Raw genomic sequence first — 22,119 nt, forward strand, 5'->3', positions numbered from 1 at the left:
GCCGCTATTCAGTTAGATGGTCCTCTTCTTTGAGCTCTTGTCTCTTGGGGTTCTTAACATAGACATCAACTTTTCCCTTTTTTTTAAGGGAAATTCCCTCATTCCGAATAGGATTCCTCGCAAGAAAAGGGAAAAGTTGACAGCTATGGTTCTTAATAGTTTGGCCACAAATGTGAAAAACGTGTGTGAAATCTGCTCGCCAAGGTGTTTGGTGAGAAAGCCCACCTCTTCAGTTTCGGGAAGAGGATACAACGTAAGTGTGCAACTTATTGCAGGGAAGAAGACAGTAAGACACTCGAGGAGGGTTCAGCTTTGGGCCTGGAAGCATGTTGGGGTAGTGTATTGTTGATGGATAAGATTCAGAATAGGAGTTCAAAGGCTCATGGTATCTTTATTTTTATTTTTTGAAGGGGCAGGGGATAGCTGGCTGTAGGCATCATCCTATCTTAAAACATAAAATCCAGATTTCTAGGAGGGTGGATCTTTGGTCCAGAAAGCCTAACAAATAGGCATCTTGGAGTTTTCCTATCCTGGCTTGGCAGTAGGATTGATGTGTGTGTACACACACACACACACACACACACACACACACAAACACACACACACACAAAACGATAAAGAAGTTGAGCCTTTGGGTGGTGTGATGGATGCATGAGAAACTAAAGAAGCAGAATTTATAATCTGGAAAAGCGGCAGAGGAGGAATATGGACATGTCAATGGGAGAAAAGGAAAACGTTGCCTTGCCATGCAAGGTTAACCCCTCAGAACTTACTACCGTAAGATGTCATAGCTCCACCTGCACCTTACATTTAAAGTAGCCATTTTTTTTAGTATACATATTTTATTGAAAATGTTTCAGTTATAAAGAAAGCGATGCAAATAAAATAATAATAATAATTAGGGCACTGCTTTAAGCAGTTGTGGCTTCCCCTCAAAGAGTCCTTGGGGTTGGTAGTTGGTTAAGGGTGCTGAGAGTTGTGAGGAAGACTCTCCTATTCCCCTCACAGAACTACAGTTCCCTAGAGGGGTTTAGTAATCTTTTGTAGCTCTGAGAAGAGAGGGGTTTCCTAACAGCTTCCAGTACCGTTAAACTACCGTTCCCAGGATTCTTTTGTGGGAGGCCATGGCTGTTGAAAGTGGTATGATACGACCTTAAACATACGTAGTGCAGATGGGGCCCTACACAGGAGTTGGGGAGAACTGAGAGCGAAAAGGCCTTGCTATAAACTCGAAGTGTGAGGATCTTGCTGGCGAGGACAGGCGAGCTGTTACTACTGACTGAGAACAACGCATCTTTGCTCCAGGGATGGGCAACTGTAGATTTTGGCCACCTGCCATGGGTGCTTTGCTTGAGCTTCCTGCGCTGCAGTGGGTTGGACTAGATGAACCTCGGGGGGTCCTTTCTGGCTCTACAATACTGTGGCAACCTCTCCTGCCACCTACCTCGGAATCTCGCTCGGGAGGACTGACTGAAAAAGAGCCCCATTTCCCGCCCCCCCCTCCTGCCTCGGCCCTGTCGACGGAGAGGCCCGCGAAGGAACGGAAAGCCTTGCTCGTCACGGGAGGCCTTTGCGCTGCTGCAACAACAGGCACACAGACACACCCCAAAGAGGCTTGGCACCCCAACGCCCTCTTAACCATGCAAATGGGTGGACGGATGAGGCCTGGACTCTGGATTTCCCTCTGCTTCTGTTGCTCCGGCCTAACCTCTCCCTTGTCTCCCCTGCTGTTCTGCCCCTTCTCCTTCCAAACTTTATTTACTTTATTGCATTTGGGGCGGGGGGCAAGGGGAGTCTGTTTGCCTCAGTGTACTTCTGTTTATTTTTCTCCCCCCCACCCCTCCTTTTTTTGTTCTCATCCAAAGCGTCTCTTTTTATGTTTTAGGGTCCTGTCCCCTCGACTGACTTATTAAAAGGGGGAGTTTCTAAGCTCTGACTTATTTGTTGTTGGTTAGGAGTAATAAAGATTGAAAACGTAGCTCACGCAAGTCTGGCGTGTCTGGTGTTTTCTTACAGCCCTGTTGGTTCACAGAAGGCTGCGTCGGCACTCTTACCTTTCGCTGAGCTTAGGGCGTTGGTGCAAGTGCTAGGCCCGGGACCCGCTAGTAAGCACAACGGGTGGCGCTGTGGTCTAAAACCACAGTAAAATATTTGAGGGGGCCTGGCCCTCCAAAGTTGATGGGCATTGCCGTTTAAACGGGGTGTGCATTGGGTCATGTGATCAGTTATGCAAAGCGGGGCTTACCTGCCCCCCACCCCCAGTATTTTATTCCAAGTTGGCACTCCTGAAAGAAGCAATTGAAAATGCAGCTGAAAACCATGCAGTGTTTGGCACAGCACATTGCGACTGGTACAGCGGGCAAAATAATTTAGTGGCCTTGGCAATTTTAACCGGGGCGGGGGGGGGGGGCGGGACGACAAATTTGGGAACACACTGGTCTAAAGTGTTTGTGCTTGTGGCTTTTTAAAGCTTGGAAGAGGAGTGGGTCGAAATGACAGATCTGCTGACTGATCTGTCGTTGATCAGATGGCAGTTCCAATTGCTTGACAGCAAAACGACAGGGTCTCCACCTGTATCAGGCTGCTAAAGAGAAGAAAGTAAGTCGGGCTTCTCTGTGGTAGAATGTGCTCAGAGGCATTCTGTTCATTCATAGTAACTCTTCCCCTTTCCCTCCTGGCTCTGTCCGTTACCGTAACCCAAAGGTCTACATATCAAAGTAAATCAAGAAGCTCAGAGTCTATCCACTCCTAAGGGGTTAATGGAGGGATAGGGGATGTGGTCCTCCAGATGTTGAACTTCCAACTCCTATCAACCCTAGCCAGCAGGATTGGTGGTCAAGATGGTTGTAGGATAGCTACATCTGGAGGGGAACAGGTCTCCCCCTTGCAATAAGCACGAAGGGATGCTCATCACCTGCTTTTGCAAAAGGCAGCTGAGTGGGGGGCAGGAAAGAGGTCTATAAGATCGGATGGGGCCTCTAATGCCAGGGGCTGTCTCTGGGCAGGAACTGTATTACGCATGAGTGTTACGCATCATTCACTAGTCCTTAAACCTTGGGTGAGTTGCATTTTATGGACTTGCATGGGTGTAAAGGTCAGGCGTGCCTGGCGTGCTCTGGTCCATGGGGTCACGAAGAGTCGGACACGACTGAACGACTGAACAACAACAACAAAGGTCAGACGGTAGCAGACCTGTGTAGGTTGAATCATTAAAAAGGTCCGGGTAATGGAAAATTCTGTTTCAGCTACCAAGAATTCCGCAATCAAAATCCAGCAAATCAAGCAACGTTGGCATACAAACACATTTATTCTGCTTTCAAGGTTCAGATTCAAAACAATTGTTCGCAAGGGGAAGAATCGGAAAAAGATGGCTGGAAGGACATGGAACAGAGAAAAAGGGAAGATTCAAACAGGAAGGGAGTGGCAGCTGGTGGAAAGTTATAGCCCAGGCTGTGCTTACAATAAAGAATAAATATTAAAGTGAGATGTATTTAAAGTTTTGCATGAAGGTCATCCCAGCTCTTGCCAAGAACAGCTAGATTCTGTGACCTGTGTAAAGTATGCATGTTAGGGCCATCGCATTAGCTGATTTGGGTTGCAATCCAATGCACATTTACCTGCGAGTAAGTTCCCACTGACGTAAATGAGGTATACCTTTGAGAAGACACGCTTAAAATTACACTGCACATTTGCTGGACAATTCACATTATTTTATTACAGGTTTATCCCACCTCCTCTCCAAGAAACGCAAGGTTCTCTCTCCCCATTTTAGCTTCGCAATGATCCTGTAAGGTAGGCTGAGAGACAGTGACAGGCCCAAGGTGAGCTTCATGCCTGAGTGGGGATTTGAACCCTGGTCTCTCAGGTCCAAGTCCGACACTTAACTATTACACCACACTGGTGCTCTCTGTAAAAAAAAATTATTTTTATCCAAACAGTGTCCTGATAATAAATTAGCAGGTGGGTTTTAAAAAAAAAAACTTTTTAAAAATTGAAACTGCAGGTGGCAAGAACAGGTAGCAGAGGCACTTCCTTCCTGAGTGTGACAGAAAACCTCTTCCTGGTTGATGCCCGCTTTGTGTGAGAGATCTAAAAACAAAGCTTAGGTTTATCTTTTCTCGCATGGGAATCTCTATGTAGATTTAATTAAGAGGCAAAACATAACCATACTCAGGTAATCATTCCTTTGACTTTGCTTCTTCCAATTAAAATCAGGAATAGGGGACCTGTGCTTCTGCAGCTGTTGTTGAACTCCCATCAACTTTGGATTCTTATTTTATACATACAGGTATTGTGTGTTACTCCTGTAAGTTGCTTCAGGACTCCTTTTGTGTGACGTGGTACATGTAAACGGAACTGGTTTTGAATTGCTGGTTTTGAACTGGCGCCAGTCATCACAGTCAATGATTGTGACTGTGGGCACGGGACTGAAGAAGCGACTGCCTGCGGAGGATCAAAGCAGCGATCCCGCCAGACCTGAGCACCCGGCACTTCCTACACAGAAACCTCCAAAGAAACTCTGTAAGTTAAAGAATTGGATTATTTTACAAGTTTAAAGAGCACTGCTTGCAGAGGAAATTGCAAAAGGAAGCCTGTTCCCTTTGAACTGTTTGCGCGAGCTTGGTAGCGCTAAAAGATCAAAGCCGCGACTAACGGGAAAGTTTTGCGAACTCTGCCAAACTTTTTAAAAGTTGATTAAAAGTTGCTTAAAGGATGTTTAAAGACTTAAAAACAGTTGATATGGCAAAAGAAGATGCCCCTCACCCTCTGGATTAGGATTCCGGGTCAGTAGCGGGCTGTGATACATTGTTGCCATTTTTTCTTTGTTGGTGTTTCAGTGACTGTTTACCAGTGGAGACATTTTGACTTTTTTGTAACCAGATACAAGTTACTTTATGGACTTTGGTGGTAACACTGCAAGTTAGGAACTGTTACTGACTTGGGCTATATGAAAATAAACCCTTCTTGGCTTTAAGGAATATATATTCTGAAAAATTTAAACTCTTTGCCTAAAAGCTGGATTTTTGGGACTGGTGTGGGCTCCTGGCTCAGCAGTCTCTTTGTTCTCAGAACTGAGCTGCTGGCCACCTGGTGTTTACTTTTGGGACTGTTGGCCTTCTGCTGTGAATGTCTGAGATTGTTACCACAGCAACTGGAGTGACCTTGAGATTACAATTGCAGAGCCCACAGGAGATGGACACTAGATCAAAAACAACTGGTGCTAGCTCTGCACAAAAAAGAGGCTCTGTTTCCCTAACTCTACAGGAACAAATGGAGAAATTGGTCGTTAGTGTGGCAGAAATTGCAGCAGGATTGAAAAGCGTTACTGAAGGGTTGAAGCAAACACAAGATCAAGTTTCATCAGGAAATACAGCAGTGAACTCAGCAATAGAAAAATTACAAGCTGACATAAAAGCTGATATTAAAAATTCTACGCAGACCCTGGAAAAATCAATTGGGCAAATTGAGGAGAATGTAAGGAAGAACAGAGAAGAAATTAATAGGATTGGGCAGGAGGTGACCACCCTGAAAAAGGACTCAGAGGAAATTAAAGTGGTCAAGGAAAAAATAAAAAAGGTGGAGGAAAAATTGGACAATTTAGATTTGGAGCAGATAGAGAATATTGGAACACGACAGAGAACTGTTGAAGAGTCTCTCGCTTTTCTGCAACTACATCAGAGAGAGGGCAACATCCGTCTAAGGGGTCTTCCAGAATTGGAAGGGGAAGACCTAAAAGCTTATATTGTGAAGCTATTTTCAGGATTTTGGGAGGTAGAAGAAGTTAACGTCTCAGCGCGCATAGTGAAGGCCTTCAGATTTGGTCCAAGAGGTTCCAGAGGAAAGAAAAGTAACAAAACAGTTAGTGACTGTTTGATTGTGCTACACGATCGACACGATAGGGACTTTTTTCTGGACTTGCACTACAGAAACAACCTGGTGGTAGAGCAGAATGAAGTAATTTTTTATAAGGATATCCCCAGATTTTTCCTGGATAAAAGAGTTCCTTACAACGACTTGGCAACTGAGCTTAGAAAAAGGAAAATTCCCTTCAGTTGGGAATTTCCAGAAGGCCTGGCATTTACGTTTGAAGGAAAAAAGATAAGAATAAGATCCTTGGCGGAGAAGCAAAAGTTTTTGGACAAGCATCTGGAACAATTTAAAGGCACACCACTCGACCCAGCACAATTCTACAGGTTTCCAGCGGAATTTCCACCACCGCCGGGATTACCAAGTTTACCAGGTCCAAGCCAGGATCCAGAGAAAGACAAGAAAGGAGAAGCAACTGGAGGAGAAGATTAAAGAAAGGAAAATGGCGCTCAAGTTAATGACATGGAATGTCCGGGGATTGAATCAGAGACCAAAGAGACGCAGAGTGTTTTACAGCATAGAAAAGAAGAATTTGGATATAATATGTTTACAGGAAACCCACATAGCCCGACGTCATAGAAGATTACTACAGAACAAAAAATTAGGCCAAGAGTTTATATCATCGGACAAGGTCAAGAAGAGAGGAGTAGTGATATATGCAAAGGAGAAATATAGCCCAAGACAGCTTTTTAAAGATGAAGAAGGGAGATACATCGCAATTGAAATTAATATACAAGGCGAAAAACTTTTGATTCTGGGACTTTATGCACCAAATGATGGAAAGTCAATTTTTTATAAGAAAATACATGATCTGCTGTTGGACTATTTGGATTACAAATTAGTTTGCCTTGGAGATTTTAATGGTGCAGTTTCCACACTAATGGACAGATCTCAAAGAACCAAATTAACGAATGATGGGAAACTCCCAAAGACTTTTTTCGAAATGGTGGATAATTTGAATTTGGTGGACTCTTGGAGATTAAAAAACCCTACAGATACAGAGGCAACTTATTTTAGTGAATCTCAGCAGTCATGGTCGAGGATAGATTATATTTGGATTTCGAATGAATTGGCTCCAAAAATACAAAAGGCAGAAATTGGTCCTAAAACTCTTTCAGATCACAATCCGGTACAGTTAAATTTAAAAATGATTTCCAAGGATTCTTTTAGATGGAGAATGGATGACGCTTTGATGAGAGACACCAAGCTAGTAGAAAGAGCGGCGAAAAAGATGAAAGAATACTTTCAGATAAATTGGAGTTCCGAAGTGGAGAAAAGAATTGCTTGGGATGCAAGTAAAGCTGTAATGAGGGGATTTCTCATTAGTGAAAAAGCAAAAAAGAAGAGACAACAAAACGCAGAAATGGAGAGATTGTTGAAATCAATCAAAGAAAAGGAAAAAGAATTAAGAGGACATCCCAGATGTGTTAAAATCCAAAAAGAAATCAAATACTTGCAATCCCAATATGCCAATATAATGAATCAGGACATTGAATGGAAAGTGAAAATGATGAAACAAAGAACATTTGAATCGGCTAATAAGTGTGGAAAACTACTAGCTTGGCAATTGAAGAAAAGACAAAAGGCAAATGTCATCAATACATTGGTAGTAAATGGAAAAAATGTGGAGAAACCGGAGGAAATCAGATGGTGTTTTCAAAGATTCTACAAGCAACTGTACAAGGAGGAGAAGATAGATGAAGCAGAAATAGACCGATTTCTGGAAAAGAACGGATTGCAAAAAGTCCCAGAGGAAAAATTAGTTACTCTCAACCACCCAATATCGACACAGGAGATAGAAGATGCAATAAATAACATGCAATTAGGGAAGGCTCCAGGACCGGATGGATTAACAGCAAAATATTATAAGACATTGAAAGACTGGCTATCGCAGCCGCTAAGAGAAATTTGCAACAAAATACTAGAAGGAGATAGGGCACCAGAGACGTGGAAAGAAGCCTTTATCACACTGATTCCAAAACCAGATACTGATAAGACTCAAATGAAAAATTACCGTCCAATATCCCTTTTGAATGTGGATTATAAAATTTTTGCAAATGTATTGGCTACAAGGCTGAAAAGAGTGTTGAAAGATTATATACACAGAGATCAAGCAGGTTTCTTGCCAGGAAGACAAATTAGTAACAACACGAGAATTATTGTGGACATTTTAGAAAAACTGGAGAGAAACATAAACACAGATGCGGCACTACTGTTTGTTGATGCAGAGAAAGCATTTGATAAAGTTTCTTGGACATTTATGAAAAAGAATTTGGAAAGGATGGGAGTTGGAGAAAAATTCTTGAATGGCATTAAGGCCATCTACACAGAACAAAGAGCTAAGGTAATAGTAAACAGTGTGATATCGGAGGAGTTTGAAGTTGAAAAGGGAACAAGACAAGGGTGCCCTATTTCCCCTTTACTTTTTATTACGGTCCTGGAAGTCCTCTTAAATATGATACGAAAGGACAAACAGATAAAAGGAATTCGTGTGGGAGAGAAAGAATACAAATTACGCGCCTTCGCAGACGATCTGATGTTATCCCTGCAGGAACCGGAAAGCAGTGTCCCCAGAGCCTTGGAAATAATTGAACAATTTGGACTTGTAGCTGGTTTCAAATTAAACAAGCAGAAAACCAAAGTCTTAGGAAAAAATTTGAGTGCAGAACAAATTCAAAGAATACAGGAAGGCACTGGCCTCAATTTTGTCAAAACAGTAAAATATCTAGGTATCAATCTCACAACCAAGAATTTGAACCTGTACAAGGACAATTACGAAAAACTGTGGATGGAAATAAAGAAAGACATGGAAATATGGACAAGATTGAAATTGTCGTTAATGGGAAGAATTGCCGTGATAAAAATGAATGTCCTACCAAGGATGCTGTTTTTATTCCAAGCCATACCAATTTTGGACAAACTGGATTGTTTTAAGAAATGGCAAAAGGACTTATCAAAGTTTATATGGCAGGGCAAAAAGCCAAGAATCAAGTTTAAGATTCTAACAGACTCTAAAGAGAGAGGAGGCTTTGCCCTGCCGGACTTAAGACTTTACTTTGAAGCAGCGGCCTTTTGCTGGCTAAAGGATTGGTTTAAACTAGAGAACGTTGATGTATTGGACTTGGAAGGACATGATAATATGTTTGGCTGGCATGCATACCTTTGGTATGACAAGGTTAAGATCCACAGAACTTTTAAGTCGCATATAGTTAGAAAATCCTTGTATCAGGTCTGGATTAGATATAAAGACTTGTTAGAGAGAAAGACCCCTAGATGGATTTCTCCAGTGGAGGCCAAAGCCTATAAGAGACCGAACATGTCTGCAAATTGGTTAAGATATATGGACATATTGCAGCAGGAAGGGGACTCTTTTAAGCTAAAAAGCTATGATCAAGTGAAAAGCCAGGTCCCCGACTGGCTGCATTATCATCAGGTATATGAAACATTTAAAATGGACAAAAAAGTTGGTTTTCAAGTAGAAAAATCAAAACTGGAAACAGAACTGATAGAATCGAACTTTAAAAACCTTTCCAAAATGTATAATCTTTTGCTAGAGTGGCATACGAAAGATGAACTGGTTAAATCGTCAATGATAGATTGGGCGAAAGACGTAGGACATAATATTATGATGGATGACTGGGAGAGATTGTGGCAAAAAGGTATTAAATTCACTGCTTGTCATAGTTTAAGAGAAAATATAATGAAAATGGTTTACAGATGGTATTTGACACCAGTTAAGATAGCTAGGATGAATACCAAAATGTCAGATGTATGTTGGAAATGTAAACATGCGAAAGGTACCTTTTTTCATATGTGGTGGTTGTGCCCAGCGGTAAATGCTTTCTGGGACAAGATTTATAACGAACTCAAGAAGGTAATGAAGGTTACCTTTTGTAAGAAACCAGAGGCATTTCTTCTGAGCATAACTAATGAAGAGATACCCAGTCAGGATAGAGTGTTTTTTATGTATGCCACAACAGCAGCTAGAATCTTATTGGCAAGAACATGGAAAGGCGAAGAGATACCAACGGTGGAAGAATGGCAGATGAAGATGATGGAGTATATGGAACTCGCAGAACTGACTGCCAGAATCCGGGACCAGAGGGAGGAGAAGGTGTCACGGGACTGGAAGAAATTTAAAGACTATCTAGTTAAATCAGTAAAATTGAATATTTGAGCAGAATTAAATAGAACAGCGGCTTTAGCAGGTTTATGTTAGATAAAATTGTTAGCAAGATATTTTTGTGTGAAAGATTTATTTGTTAGAAAATATGTTAAGATTTGGTGTTTAAGTTAAGATATGATTAAGTAAAGTAAAGCACATTAAAAACTGAGCAAATGTGAATAGAATAAGATACAAAGCTACCTAGAAGATATATATGATTTTGAAGACAGTGGAGGGAATGGGGGAAGTCCCCTAAAACAGAGAAGATAGTAACAAGAAAAGTAAGAGGATAAGTGTTAGTTTAAAGGTTTGTATATGTTTCTTTTTATTGTAATTGTTGGATTGTGTTTTTGTGCTGTGTTTATGTATTGTATTTCTGTATTGTTAATGTTGGTGTTTATGCTATGTTTTCCTTTTGTCTTAATAGAAAGTAATAAAATCTTATAAAAAAAAAAATGATTGTGACTGTGGGAGGGTCACAAACTTCTCCTTCCTGTTCTACGCAATATTCAGTTTCTGCTATTTGTGGGCAGGAGCAATGGAATGGGGGTTGTACAACCCTCCAGCTTCACCCTCCGACCCCTGTAAAACTTGTCTCTTGCAAAGATGCCCACATCTTTCTCATTGCCGCTCAGCATGAGGACTAGAACGTTGGCTTGCTTTTAAATGAAAGCTGAATTTATGTGGCGGGATTCTACACCTAAACCAAACCTTTTGCAGCAGTGCTGAATACACACACAGCATCACTGAAACACCTGGGCCTCCATCCCACACTTTCACCTACTCCCTGTTCACAGATTTCCAAATTACTTTTCCGACACCACTAGGGCTAAACAACGACGAAACAAAAATGCTCTTAAAAAAAATAACAGTGCTTCTCAGCATGCAATGTGCAGACACACTGCTCTGGGTACCGGTAATTTCTTTTAACCGCTCACGCAAAACCTTTGTGTGTATATCCATTTGCAGGCATCAAAACCCACCCTACGTCGATTTCTGCTTTGGGGATCGGCTGCTTATAAGGGTTTATTCCAAGATGGCTGCTCATTGGAACGGCAAGCTGCCTGGCCAGGTCACGGCTTATGAGGATTGGGGGTGGGTGGAAGAGAACATGCCTCCCCTGGAGCATCAGTTGGAGGCTTCTCACTCCAGCTACCTTGGCGGACATGTTCTGTGTGCTCCAAGGAGCACAGGATGCAGGACTTGGTCTCCGAGTTCCCTGTGTGGAGGGATTGGCTGTTAAAGCACTCTGGGAACTGTAGCTCTGCCAGGGGAATGAGGGCTTGCTGATAGCTCTCGGCACCCTTAACAAACCACAGCTCCCAGGGTTCTTTGGCGGAAACCATGACCGTTTTAAAGTGACATCATAGTGCTTTAAATGTATGGAAAGGCAAGGAGCCCTTCGATGGGTCCCTCCCTCAGAGGTACGACCCAGTTTGCAATACAGTGGTACCTTGGTTCTCAAATGCCTTGGTTCCCAAACGCCGAAAACCCGGAAGTAAGTGTTCCGGTTTTCGAATGTTTTTTGGAAGCCGAATGTCCGATGCTGCTGTCGGCTATTGTTTCAATACCTGTACCAATCAGAAGCTGCGCCTTGGTTTTTCATTTCGGAAGTCAAACGGACTTCCAGAACAGATTAAGTTTGGCACTTTTGTTTTTGCTATTTGTTTTACATTTTTGTTTTTGAGGTTTTTTCGGTTAATTTGTTTTTGTGACTATGTGGAAACCAGTTCAGCTTACTGATGGTGTGGCTGCAGAAATGGATAAAAGCCCCCCATCCAAACAATGGCTATCATCAGTGCCGGTAAGAATTTTTTTTAAATTTTTTTTTATCATCTACAATACTGTCTTATTTATTTTATAGTACAGTACATTGATTATTGCTTTCATTTTATGGATCAGTGGTCTCATTAGAGAGTAAAATCCATGTTAAATTGCTGCTTTAGGGGTTATTTTTAAAAGTCTGGGATGGATTAATTCACTTTGCATTTCTATGGGAAAGCACACCTTGGTTTTGGAACGGTTTGCTTTTGGAACGGATTTCCAGAATGGATTAAGTTTGAGAACCAAGGTACCACTGCACTCCTATTTTTTCTTTTACTTGTGTCCTCTTGGATCTTTTTCATTCTAGGGTGCCAGTGGTTTAATCTGTGGAGGGAGAGGGTCATTCTCAAAGTTGGACATGACATGTTTCCAGCCTCTGCCACACTCTGTGACACAGCTGAGTCTAATGAGACCCCCTTCGTAACCAGAACCTGAACTTGCAATACGAACAATTCAGTGGGTCCCACTTCCTTCCTCGTTCCTTCCTCGTTTCACACAACTTTGGCTCCTCAGCCTAACTTCAGCTCTTTAACTTGGGGTAAGGGACTTTAGCCAAGCCACGCCCACCTGCCAATCACCAGGTGTCATATATGACGTCATGTGCAGGCACATAAAAAGACAGCTGGGTAGGGCCAAAAATGGCTTCCGAAGCAGCAAAGATCAGTTGGTTGACAGGACCTCAAAGCACAGCACAGGGTCCCTTGCAAAGAGCTCTGTGTGGTGCTTTGACGTGCCAACGATCAACTGAGTGCTGGGCCTTCAAAGCACCGCATCACGTGATGTGGGCACTGCTCCTGGGAAATGGCCCATGGAGGTGTGGGGAGGCAAGGCAGATATGGACCTGTCTTTCCAGCCAGCTACAGTTGGTTTACCGGGTAAGGGGGAAGTGTTTGTGTGTTTGTTTGTGTGTGCGAAGAGCAGAAGGGTCAGCAAAATGGGAGTGAGATTTGCACAGCATCGATCAAGGGGGGTTAGTAGTGGGCATGTGATCAGCTGGCTGAGTCCAGCTTCTGGAAGGGCCTGTCAAACTCTCACCATCTTGCCCCATACCGTTTCCCCCTATGGTCCTCCATGCATCACCAGGAGATTTGGCCACCCACTGGAAAGGGCCAACGGGATCTAGTGGAGACGACCAGACTTCCTGCTGCTCCGGCGGGACCCTCCTTTCGCCTTCCCCTTCCCACCATTCGGGCGCGGCCGTTGCCAGCAATGCATTGTCTTGGTTGCTCTGTGGCCGGCATAGGTCTTCGGGGACCGCGTGAGCACGCTGGTGCCGGTTGCGGTGGGAGCTGCGGCCGAAGCGCTTCCCGCAGTGGGCGCACGGAAAGGGCTTCTCTCCGGTGTGCGAGAGCCGGTGGCGGTCGAAGTGCGAGCTCCAAGAAAAGCCCTTGCCGCAGACATCGCACTGGTAGGGCTTCTCTCCCCGGTGCAACCGGCGGTGGCGTTCAAGCACCGCCGCGCTGCTGAACCCTTTCCCGCATTCGGGGCACCGGTGAGGCTTGGCCTTGGTGTCGTGGAGGCGCCGGTGGGTGGCCAGCATGGCACCGACAGCAAAGGTCTTGCCGCACTCCCCGCAGCTGTAGGGCCGGGCCCCGGTGTGGATGCGCCGGTGCCTCTCCAAGTGGGAGCCCACTGTGAACCCCCGGCCACAGTCCCCGCACTCGTAGGGCTTCTCCCCGGTGTGGATGCGCCGGTGCCGCTCCAAGTGCGAGCTCCACCCAAAGCTTTTGTCACAGTCCGGACACTGGTGAGGCTTCCCGCCGGTGTGGCTGAGCTGGTGTTTGGCCAGAGAGGCAGGGTCCCGGAAGCTGTGGGCGCACTCTGGGCAGGAGTGTGGCCTGTTGTTGCAGTGGGCGCGTTGGTGCTTGAGGAGGGCGGAGCACCAACTAAACTGCCGCCCGCATTCTGGGCACTGGTAGGGCTTTTCCCCTGTGTGGACGCGCTGGTGTTTGAGCAGGTTGGAGCTCTGGCTGAAACGCTTCCCGCAGACTGTGCACGGATAGGACCGCACCTCGGCCTCGGCCTCCTCCTCCTCCTCTGCCACCTCTGCATCCTCATGCTCCAGAGGGGTCTGGGTGGCTTTGTGCTTGAAGCGCTGAGGCTGAGTGACGTGATTGACTCGCTTGCCGCAATCCGCGCACTTTGAGGGCGGCGCCTCCTCGGGCAGAGCTGCCCCGGCGTGCGTTCGCCTGTGGCGATCCAGGTGCGAGCTCCAGGCGAACGCCCGCCCGCACTCGGGGCACTTGTAGGGCTTCTCGCCCGTGTGGATCCGCCGGTGCCTCTCCAGGTGGGAGCTCCAGGCGAAGCTCTTCCCGCAGTCGGCGCACTCGTGGGGCTTCTCTCCCGCGTGGCTCTTGCGGTGGCGTTCCAGGGCCGCCTGCTCGCTGAAGCACTTCCCGCAGTCAGGGCAGCGGTTGGGCTTCTCTCCCCCCGGCGCGTGGGTCCGCTGGTGGGTCAGCAGCGTGGAACTGACGCTGAAGCTCTTCCCGCAGTCGGGGCAGCGGTACGGCCGCTCCCCTGTGTGAGTTCTCTGGTGGATTGTCAAGTCGGAGCGCTGGATGAAGCCCTTCCCACACTCCTCGCACTCGTAGGGCTTCTCTCCCGTGTGGATCTTCTGGTGTTTCACCAAGGCGGACTTGTGGCTGAAGGTTTTGCCACACTGGAGACAGTTGTTGGGGTTGTGGAGAGTGGCAGGGGGAGGGGGAGGAGGCGGGGATGAAGGCGGAGCGGGGGGCAGGGGGCTCTCAGCCAGGATGCTACTGCTCAGATCAACACCCCTGGGACTCTCGGAGTCTTCTGCTGCCGGCTCCACCTCTTTGGGGTCCTTCTGTGCAGGAAGATTCTCTTCCTCCATGTTGCCACTGATGGCTGGAGAGACAGGAAGAGGAAAAAAGGAGGAGTCAGAGTTACACAAATAGGCCTGTGACCAGGGCTGGATTTCGGTTTGATGAGGCCCTAAGCTACTGAAGGTAATTGGGCCCTTTATATGTCCAGCTGTCCTTTGTCAACAACAAATTGTCGCTGTTTTTTGTGTTGAATATATGCTCTATGGTAAATGATGGACCTAATAGGTATCTAAAGCCATTTGCCCATGTTGCCACGCAACCAGTCCATGCAGAATGTAGGCATACAGCAGGTTTTATTTTATTTGTTTTTATCTTATATTTTGGAAATGTACATCTAGTTGTTTTTTCTCCTTTAAATTTTTTGGGGGCCCCCAAGAGAGTGGGGCCCTAAGCTATAGCTTGTTTAGCTCATACGTAATTCCGGCACTGCCTGTGACACTCTCATCTTTAAGCCATTTCCCAATGAAGAGGCAAGAAAAAGAGTGAGGGGTGGAGGCAAAACAGGAAGTGCTGCCCTTCGCCACCAGAACTGATGATGTCGCCTGCGCCACCTGCTCTGCTGCCATGGCTACCACTGGTGGAGAATCAGTGCCAGTTTTGGGCAAGATTGTCCCGATTTTGGGTGAGATTTTTGGCTGCTTCCCACGAGCCATAAACTGGGATGATCTGCCCATATATGTACAGACCTACATCCAGGTTAGCTGCAGGTGGGGAATTCTAAGGCAAAGCTCTAGAACCCTGCAGCAGACCTGGCCAAAGACAAACAGATTCTAATAATAATATTTTACAGACAATGAACCCCGAGGCCAAGCAGTAAGTGATTAGCACAAGACCAGCCAGCCATGCTAAGCTATCAAGGGTCAAAAAAAACCTTTGGTGATCTACGGCAAATAACCCAGAGATCTACTAGCAGATCTCACTCTGCTTTCTGCACGGCCCTGTTTTTAAGTTCTTATGAATCATAGAACTGTAGAGTTGGAAGGGAACAGAGGGGTAATCTACTGAGTCCGAAGCCCTGCAATGCAGGAATCTTTTGCCCGACGCGGGGCTTGAACCCACAACCCTGAGATCCTCGTGCTTTACCAAGAGTTGCATTTCAAGGCATTGTAAGCAACAAAGCTAAACGCATCCTGCAATTGTAGCCTCATACTGTGAGCTTCTTCTGCAGAAACCCCATTGAAATGAATAAGAAACGGAGAACGACATGCCTGCATTCTTGCGGCGAATTCCCTGTTCATTTTAATGAGGATTACACAGTAGGTGGTTTTTGCTGGTTGTTTGGGGGATTCAGGAATAATAATAATGATAATAATAATAATAATAATAATAATAATAATAATAAGAAGAAGAAGAAGAAGAAGAAGAAGACACGGGTGGCGCTGTGGGTTAAACCACAGAGCCTAGGGCTTGCTGATCAGTAGGTCGGCGGTTCGAATCCCCATGATGGGGTGAGCTCCTGTTGTTCGGTCCCAGCTCCTGCCCACTTAGCAGTTCGAAAGCACATCAAAGTGCAAGTAGATAAATAGGTACCACTCTGGCGGGAAGGCAAACGGCATTTCCGTGCACTGCTCTGGTTCGCCAGAAGCAGCTTTGTCATGACCCAGAAGCTGTACGCCGGCTCCCTCGGCCATTAACGCAAGATGAGCATTGCAACCCCAGAGTCGGACACGACTGGACCAAATGGTCAGGGGTCCCTTTACCTTTTATAACAATAATAATTTATTATTTATACCCCGTGCATCTGGCTGGGTTTCCCCAGCCACTCTTGGCGGCTCCCAACCAAATATTAAAAACATTATACAGCAATAAACATTAAAAAAAACTTCCCTACACAGGGCTGCCTTCAGATGTCTTCTAAAAGTAAGATAGTTGCTTATTTCCTTGACATTTGGCAGGAGGGTGTTTCACAGGGCAGGCACCACCACCGAGAAGGCCCTCTGCCTGGTTCCCTGTAACCTCACTTCTCACAGTGAGGGAACCGCCAGAAGGCCCTCTGCGCTGGACCTCCGTGTACTCAGGAACTCTGTACAACTTTAGGATTCTAATATTACTTCTCCTTTTGTGCCGTGAGCCCCCACCCCTTGGCTGCCTCTCATGTCCTCTGCCAGCCAACCAGCTGCTGTCTATGCACTGGAGCAAAATATACAAAGTCTGGCTCTCTGCCTTTAAGCTCCCTGTGTGATTCAGAGCAGCCCTTCAGCCACAGTGTGCAGTGGAAGGCAGGACTGGCAGGGCTTATTCTGAATATCTGTAGCAAAGAATTTTAGGAAAGCCCATGACTCGCCTGGAAGGATGACTCCTGGGTCCTGCAGCTCAAAGGATGTCGCCTCATCTCCTTGTTCCAATCGGGATAGCAAGTCAGGCTTGGACAGTGGAAATTCTTCTCAGTTGAAAAGACGGTTGATAAGATTGGGGTTGAGGGAAGAGAAGAAGAAGAAGAAGAAGAAGAGTTTGGATTTGATATCCCGCTTTATCACTACCCGAAGGAGTCTCCAAGCGGCTAACATTCTCCTTTCCCTTCCTCCCCCACAACAAACACTCTGTGAGGTGAGTGGGGCTGAGAGACTTCAGAGAAGTGTGACTAGCCCAAGGTCACCCAGCAGCTGCATGTGGAGGAGCGGGGACGCGAACCCGGTTCCCCAGATTACGAGTCTGCCGCTCTTAACCACTACACCACACTGGAGGAAATGCAGCTTTAGTTAAGCTTATAAATGAACCACCGCCACCCATATTTCACCTATTTTTAGGCCAATGTGGGCAGGATGTCCTACTAAATCTATGGATGATATGAAATACATTAAGTGTTGTTGACTCCCCATGTTTTGACAATAGCAAAAAACCCACCCCCCACCCCAACGTTCGGCTTCTGAAACTAAAAATGTTTAGGCGAGGAGCAGGGAGACCAATAATTATTTTATATATATATATAAAGATTGTGAGTTCAGTGTTGATACTGAAATCAGAATATTGATTGGAACTGTGGAAACCCTCTCTGTTTACTCAATGGTCAGGGAACTGCACTTTGAACCTGTTTATTCTCACGCCGTATTTGTGTGTTCACTATGCAAGCTCGGAATTTCTGAAAGTCTCATCTCTTTCCCTTTTCTTTTAAAAGAAGTCTGGGCTCTCGTGGTTGCAAAGAACTGGGAATTCTCCAGCGAATGAGTCTGTGTAACTTGAAAGCTGGCTCACAGGCAGAAATCAACGTATTGCAAAACGTTGCTGTACCAGTTCGGCGCTTCTTACTTTTCAGCCGACAGCAGCAATTACACCAAGCGACAAAATCGTGGACATTTTGGCACATCTCTTCTCACTCCTGCCACCACCCCGATATAAATAGGAACATCCCCGTATACAAAATGGAGTTCATTCCCCCAGATGGCATGCAGAGAGAGCACCACTCCCTTAGCAATAGACTCTATGAAGATGTGTGTCAACCCCCTGCCCTCCACCCCTGTAATCTGGGTTTTCAGGGGGGGTGGAATTGAATTTGAAAATAACCTGGGGGATTTTCCTTTGCAAATTAGGGTTATCTGCATAAGGCTAATTTCCATCAGAAGCATTTTTAGCTTGCTTCGGAAAATGTTCCAAAGCCCTAGAGAGTGATCTCGTTTAGCATGCACATTTTACTTGTATTTAGTAAACAAAGCTGAGCAGTTTGAAGTTTGCCTAATATTTCATTTGTTTTCACGATTGAACTTATGAAACAGAGGACTTTCTGCAGAAGAAAAAAACACGTTTTTGAGATTTTTCTGCTCCATGTCACTGGCTCCCCCCCCCCCATAAAGGTTTATGGGCAGAGGGGGGGAGGAGGCACCCAACATCACCCTACCAAGTGCCATCAGCGTCTCGTAGCTCTCCTGCATGACGTCGTGGTACAAGGCCTTCTGCCGGGGATCCAGCAACACATACTGCTCCATTGCCACCAGCAGCCGCAGCTCAGGCAGATAACAGCCTCTGGAAGAACAAGCAGCAAGTCCCATTGGCCAAACTCCAGGTAAAGGAAATCGAAAATTCTTTCTAGTAGCACCTTAGAGACCAACTGAGTTTGTTCCTGGTATGAGCTTTCGTGTGCATGCACACTTCTTCAGATACACTGAAACAGAAGTCACCAGATCCTTAAATATAGTGAGGGAGTGGGGAGGGGTATTGCTCAGAAGGGTGGTGGGAATGGGTGATCAGCTGATAGGTGTTGAAAACCTGTTGACGACTCTTAACGGCTGTAATTAGTCTTGCAGGGAAAGGCAAGTGGTGAGATGGCTAAAGATAGCTTTGTTATGTATAATGAGATAAGAATCCAATGTCTTTGTTCAGACCAGGTTTCTCCGTGGTTTTAAGTTTGGTGATTAAGTTTGGTGGTTTTAAGTTTGGTGTAACTCCAGGTAAAGGAAGAACTGGAGCAGGGCCAGATTTAGGTTTGATGAGGCCCTAAGCTACTGAAGATAATGGGGCCCTTTATATGTCCAGCTGTCCTTTGTCAACAACAAATTGTCGCTGTTTTTTTGTGTTGAAAATATGCTATATGGTAATTTATGGACCTAATAGGTATCTAAAGCCATTTGCACATAACAAATAAGAGCTTACACAACACAAAACACTGTTGCTGTGTGCAGGTTTTATTTTATTTGTTTTTTCTCTTATATTTTGGAAATTACATACAGTTGTTTTTTTCCTTTAATTTTTTTGGGGGGCCCCAAGAAAGTGGGGCCCTAAGCTATAGCTTGTTTAGCTTACAGGTGAAACTCGAAAAATTAGAATATCGTGGAAAGGTTCATTACTTTCAGTAATTCAACTTAAAAGGTGAAACTAATATATGAGATAGACTCATGATATGCAAAGTGAGATATGGCAAGCCTTTATTTGTTATAATTGTGATGATTATGGCGTACAGCTGATGAGAACCCCAAATTAACAATTTCAACTTTGGGGTTTTCATCAGCTGTACGCGCCACAATCATCACAATTATAACAAGCAAAGGCTTGACATATCTCGCTTTCCATGTCATGAGTCTGTCTCATATATTAAACTCCAGTAGCTAATGAAAACAATTGCTTCCATAAATGGACTTTTCCACGTTATTCTAATTTTTCGAGTTTCACCTGTATACGTAAATCTGGCACTGAGGTTAAGGGCAACAGTAAGCAAATGATGACTTGATTTCACGACCTACATATTAGACTGGATTTTATTGCCAACTGTCTCAGGTGCCTTTGCTGAGAAGGGGTGAGCTATACCTTTGAATGGGTGGGTGTATATATTTATTTGTCTTATTTCATAAAATTTATACATTGCTTCATTGTAAAAACAAAAACAAAAAAACCCCAAAACAGAATAAAACGATATAATTTTCGGTAAAAAACAACTACTGAAAACATTTCTGAAAGAATTAAAATCCTCCTGTAAGCTAAAAACACATATCAAAATTCCACCGATTTGGGTAGCCTGAAGAAAAAAGTCCTTAGCAGGCACCGAAAAGAGCACAGTGGAAGTACAGTACTTGCTTGATATCAAGCCAGCAGAGTGTTCCAAAGTATAGGAGTTGTCACACTAAAATATCTATTACAAATGCAGGTTGAATATTTCTGTGGCACCTGTGGCAGTGCCCGTTCTGCAGATGGAAGCAGCTAAGTGGGCATATTTGGGGTCAGGTGAGCTCAGAAATCAACTGCACCTAATAAGCTATTGAGGGCTTTCTACACCAATAATATCACCTTGAATTTGGCTCGGTAGAAATAAATAGATATACTGCATGCTCATACTTTTCTCATGGGGGGATGGAACCCCTTCAGTTCCATGACACAAACAGGTACAAGCTCACCTGCTTCTGTCACCATCCCTTATTACCTTTCCACTTTTCTCCCCCTGTCAGGATTCAGGGATTTGTTTAAATGCCAGGCAGCCAAACATAATATACCGTAATATAAATAGGATCTTCTGTCTCGCCTTCTTGTGACACTAAAAACAAAAATCTTCCTCATCTAATACACCTGTGAAGTTGTTAAAGGTCCGGGGGGGGGGGAGAGAAGCAAACTTCTCGCGTGGCTGTCAGAAGAACAACATAAAAACCCCTGTGCTGAAATAAAACAGATGTGATCCCTAGCGGAAATGCTGCTGTCAAATAAGGATGTGTTTTGGGCTGCGCTTTGATGGCTATGTTTAAATTTAAAAACGCTGAAGGATATAACGGCAGGGTTTCCCCTAAACTCTCTCTCTCTCCCCCCCTTTTCTGGTGGTGCTTGGTTTGGTTTCTGAATCCCACACCCCACAAAACGCGCTGTGTCGTTTTGCAGCACACGCCAGAGCAAGCATCCCAAAGGAAAGCGGTGCTTCTTGCAAGTGGGTTTTTCGCCCCGCAAACGCATCGTCGGGGGGGGGGGGGGAGCTGTGGAAAAGAGGGTTTTTCGAAAACGCAAACATGCCAGCTGTTTTTAAAGTGCCCCCCTCCGCTGCTCTCCCTATTGATCAGATGCATAGATTGATCTTGGAGGGGGGGGTCCCCCTGCCTCCTCGTGTTTGCTGCGTAAAAACCCAGCACGATCGCCGCGCCTCGGGCTTTGAAGGTTGGAAAGGGAGGCTTTAAAATGGAGGCTTAAAGGGGAAAAAAAGACTCTTTCTCTCCTCCGTCTCTCCCTTTGAACACAACTGCTCCGTTTTCCCGATCTCTTCTGGGTTACCTGGAGTCTCCGGCTGCTGAAGGGTTAAGGGCTGCGAGCGGCGCCCGCGGCTGCCCCGCGAGGCTGAGCCCGGCCAGCGGCAGTTCTCCCTCCGGTCGGCCACCCGGCCGAACGCCGAGCTTCGGCGGGAGGAGCAGCCGCGGCTGCCTGGTCGCTACGGGGGAACCCGCAGCAGCTGGGGTGACCTAGGAAGCTCAGCCCCCTGATATCCTGGGTGGGAAAGAATAGAGAGCTTGGGAAAGGCAGGGAGCGAGATCCCCTCCCTCAGCTGCAGCCAGAGCCCTCTGGTGGTCGTGCCTGCGACGCCTCTTCCTCGCCTGCTCTCCTTGCGGCAGCCAGATCATTCCCTCCTCCAAAAAGAGAGTTAAAAGTGGTCTCCCAAATACTGCGCTGACCTTAAGCCCTAAACGGCCTTGGCCCAGTATACCTGAAGGAGCGTCTCCACACACACCCCCCAATGGTTCAGCTCCGACACTGAGGTCCACCTCCGAGGGTCTTCTGGCAGTTCCCTCACTGCAAAAGGTGAGAAGTTACAGGAAACCAGGCAGAGGGCCTTCTCGGTATTGGTGCCCCCCCCATGCCTTCCCATCAGATGTCAAGGAGATAAAGAACTACACAACTTTTGGAAGACACCTGAAGGCAGCCCTGTATAGGGAAGTTTTTAATGTTTGATCATAGAATCATAGAGTTGGAAGAGACCACAAGGGCCATCCAGTCCAACCCCCTGCCAAGCAGGAAACA

At 45.5% G+C, this 22,119-nt stretch overlaps 1 protein-coding gene and 1 long non-coding RNA gene across 2 annotated transcripts; both read right to left on the minus strand.

The window, feature by feature from the left end:
* Window positions 1–12,351: 12,351 nt before the first annotated feature.
* On the minus strand, window positions 12,352–14,754 carry LOC117042034 (zinc finger protein 345-like). The gene has a single exon (XM_033141480.1). It carries the CDS (start codon window positions 14,709–14,711, stop codon window positions 12,819–12,821), a length of 1,893 nt encoding a protein of 630 aa, XP_032997371.1. The 5' UTR covers window positions 14,712–14,754; the 3' UTR covers window positions 12,352–12,818.
* A 2,214-nt stretch (window positions 14,755–16,968) lies between these two features.
* Window positions 16,969–21,665, minus strand: LOC117042035. Its single transcript, XR_004426042.1, has 3 exons — window positions 21,379–21,665; window positions 18,536–18,660; window positions 16,969–17,083 (listed from the first exon to the last, which is right to left on the minus strand). It is a non-coding gene; the product is annotated as an uncharacterized LOC117042035 (long non-coding RNA).
* Between the last annotated feature and the right edge of the window lie 454 nt (window positions 21,666–22,119).

This window comes from Lacerta agilis, chromosome 2 (genome assembly GCF_009819535.1).
Source record: "Lacerta agilis isolate rLacAgi1 chromosome 2, rLacAgi1.pri, whole genome shotgun sequence".
Classification (NCBI taxonomy): domain Eukaryota; kingdom Metazoa; phylum Chordata; class Lepidosauria; order Squamata; family Lacertidae; genus Lacerta; species Lacerta agilis.

Excerpts from the sequence above, each read along its gene's own strand:
- LOC117042034 (XM_033141480.1), bottom strand. The coding sequence starts at position 14,711 with ATGGAGGAAGAGAATCTTCCTGCACAGAAGGACCCCAAAGAGGTGGAG.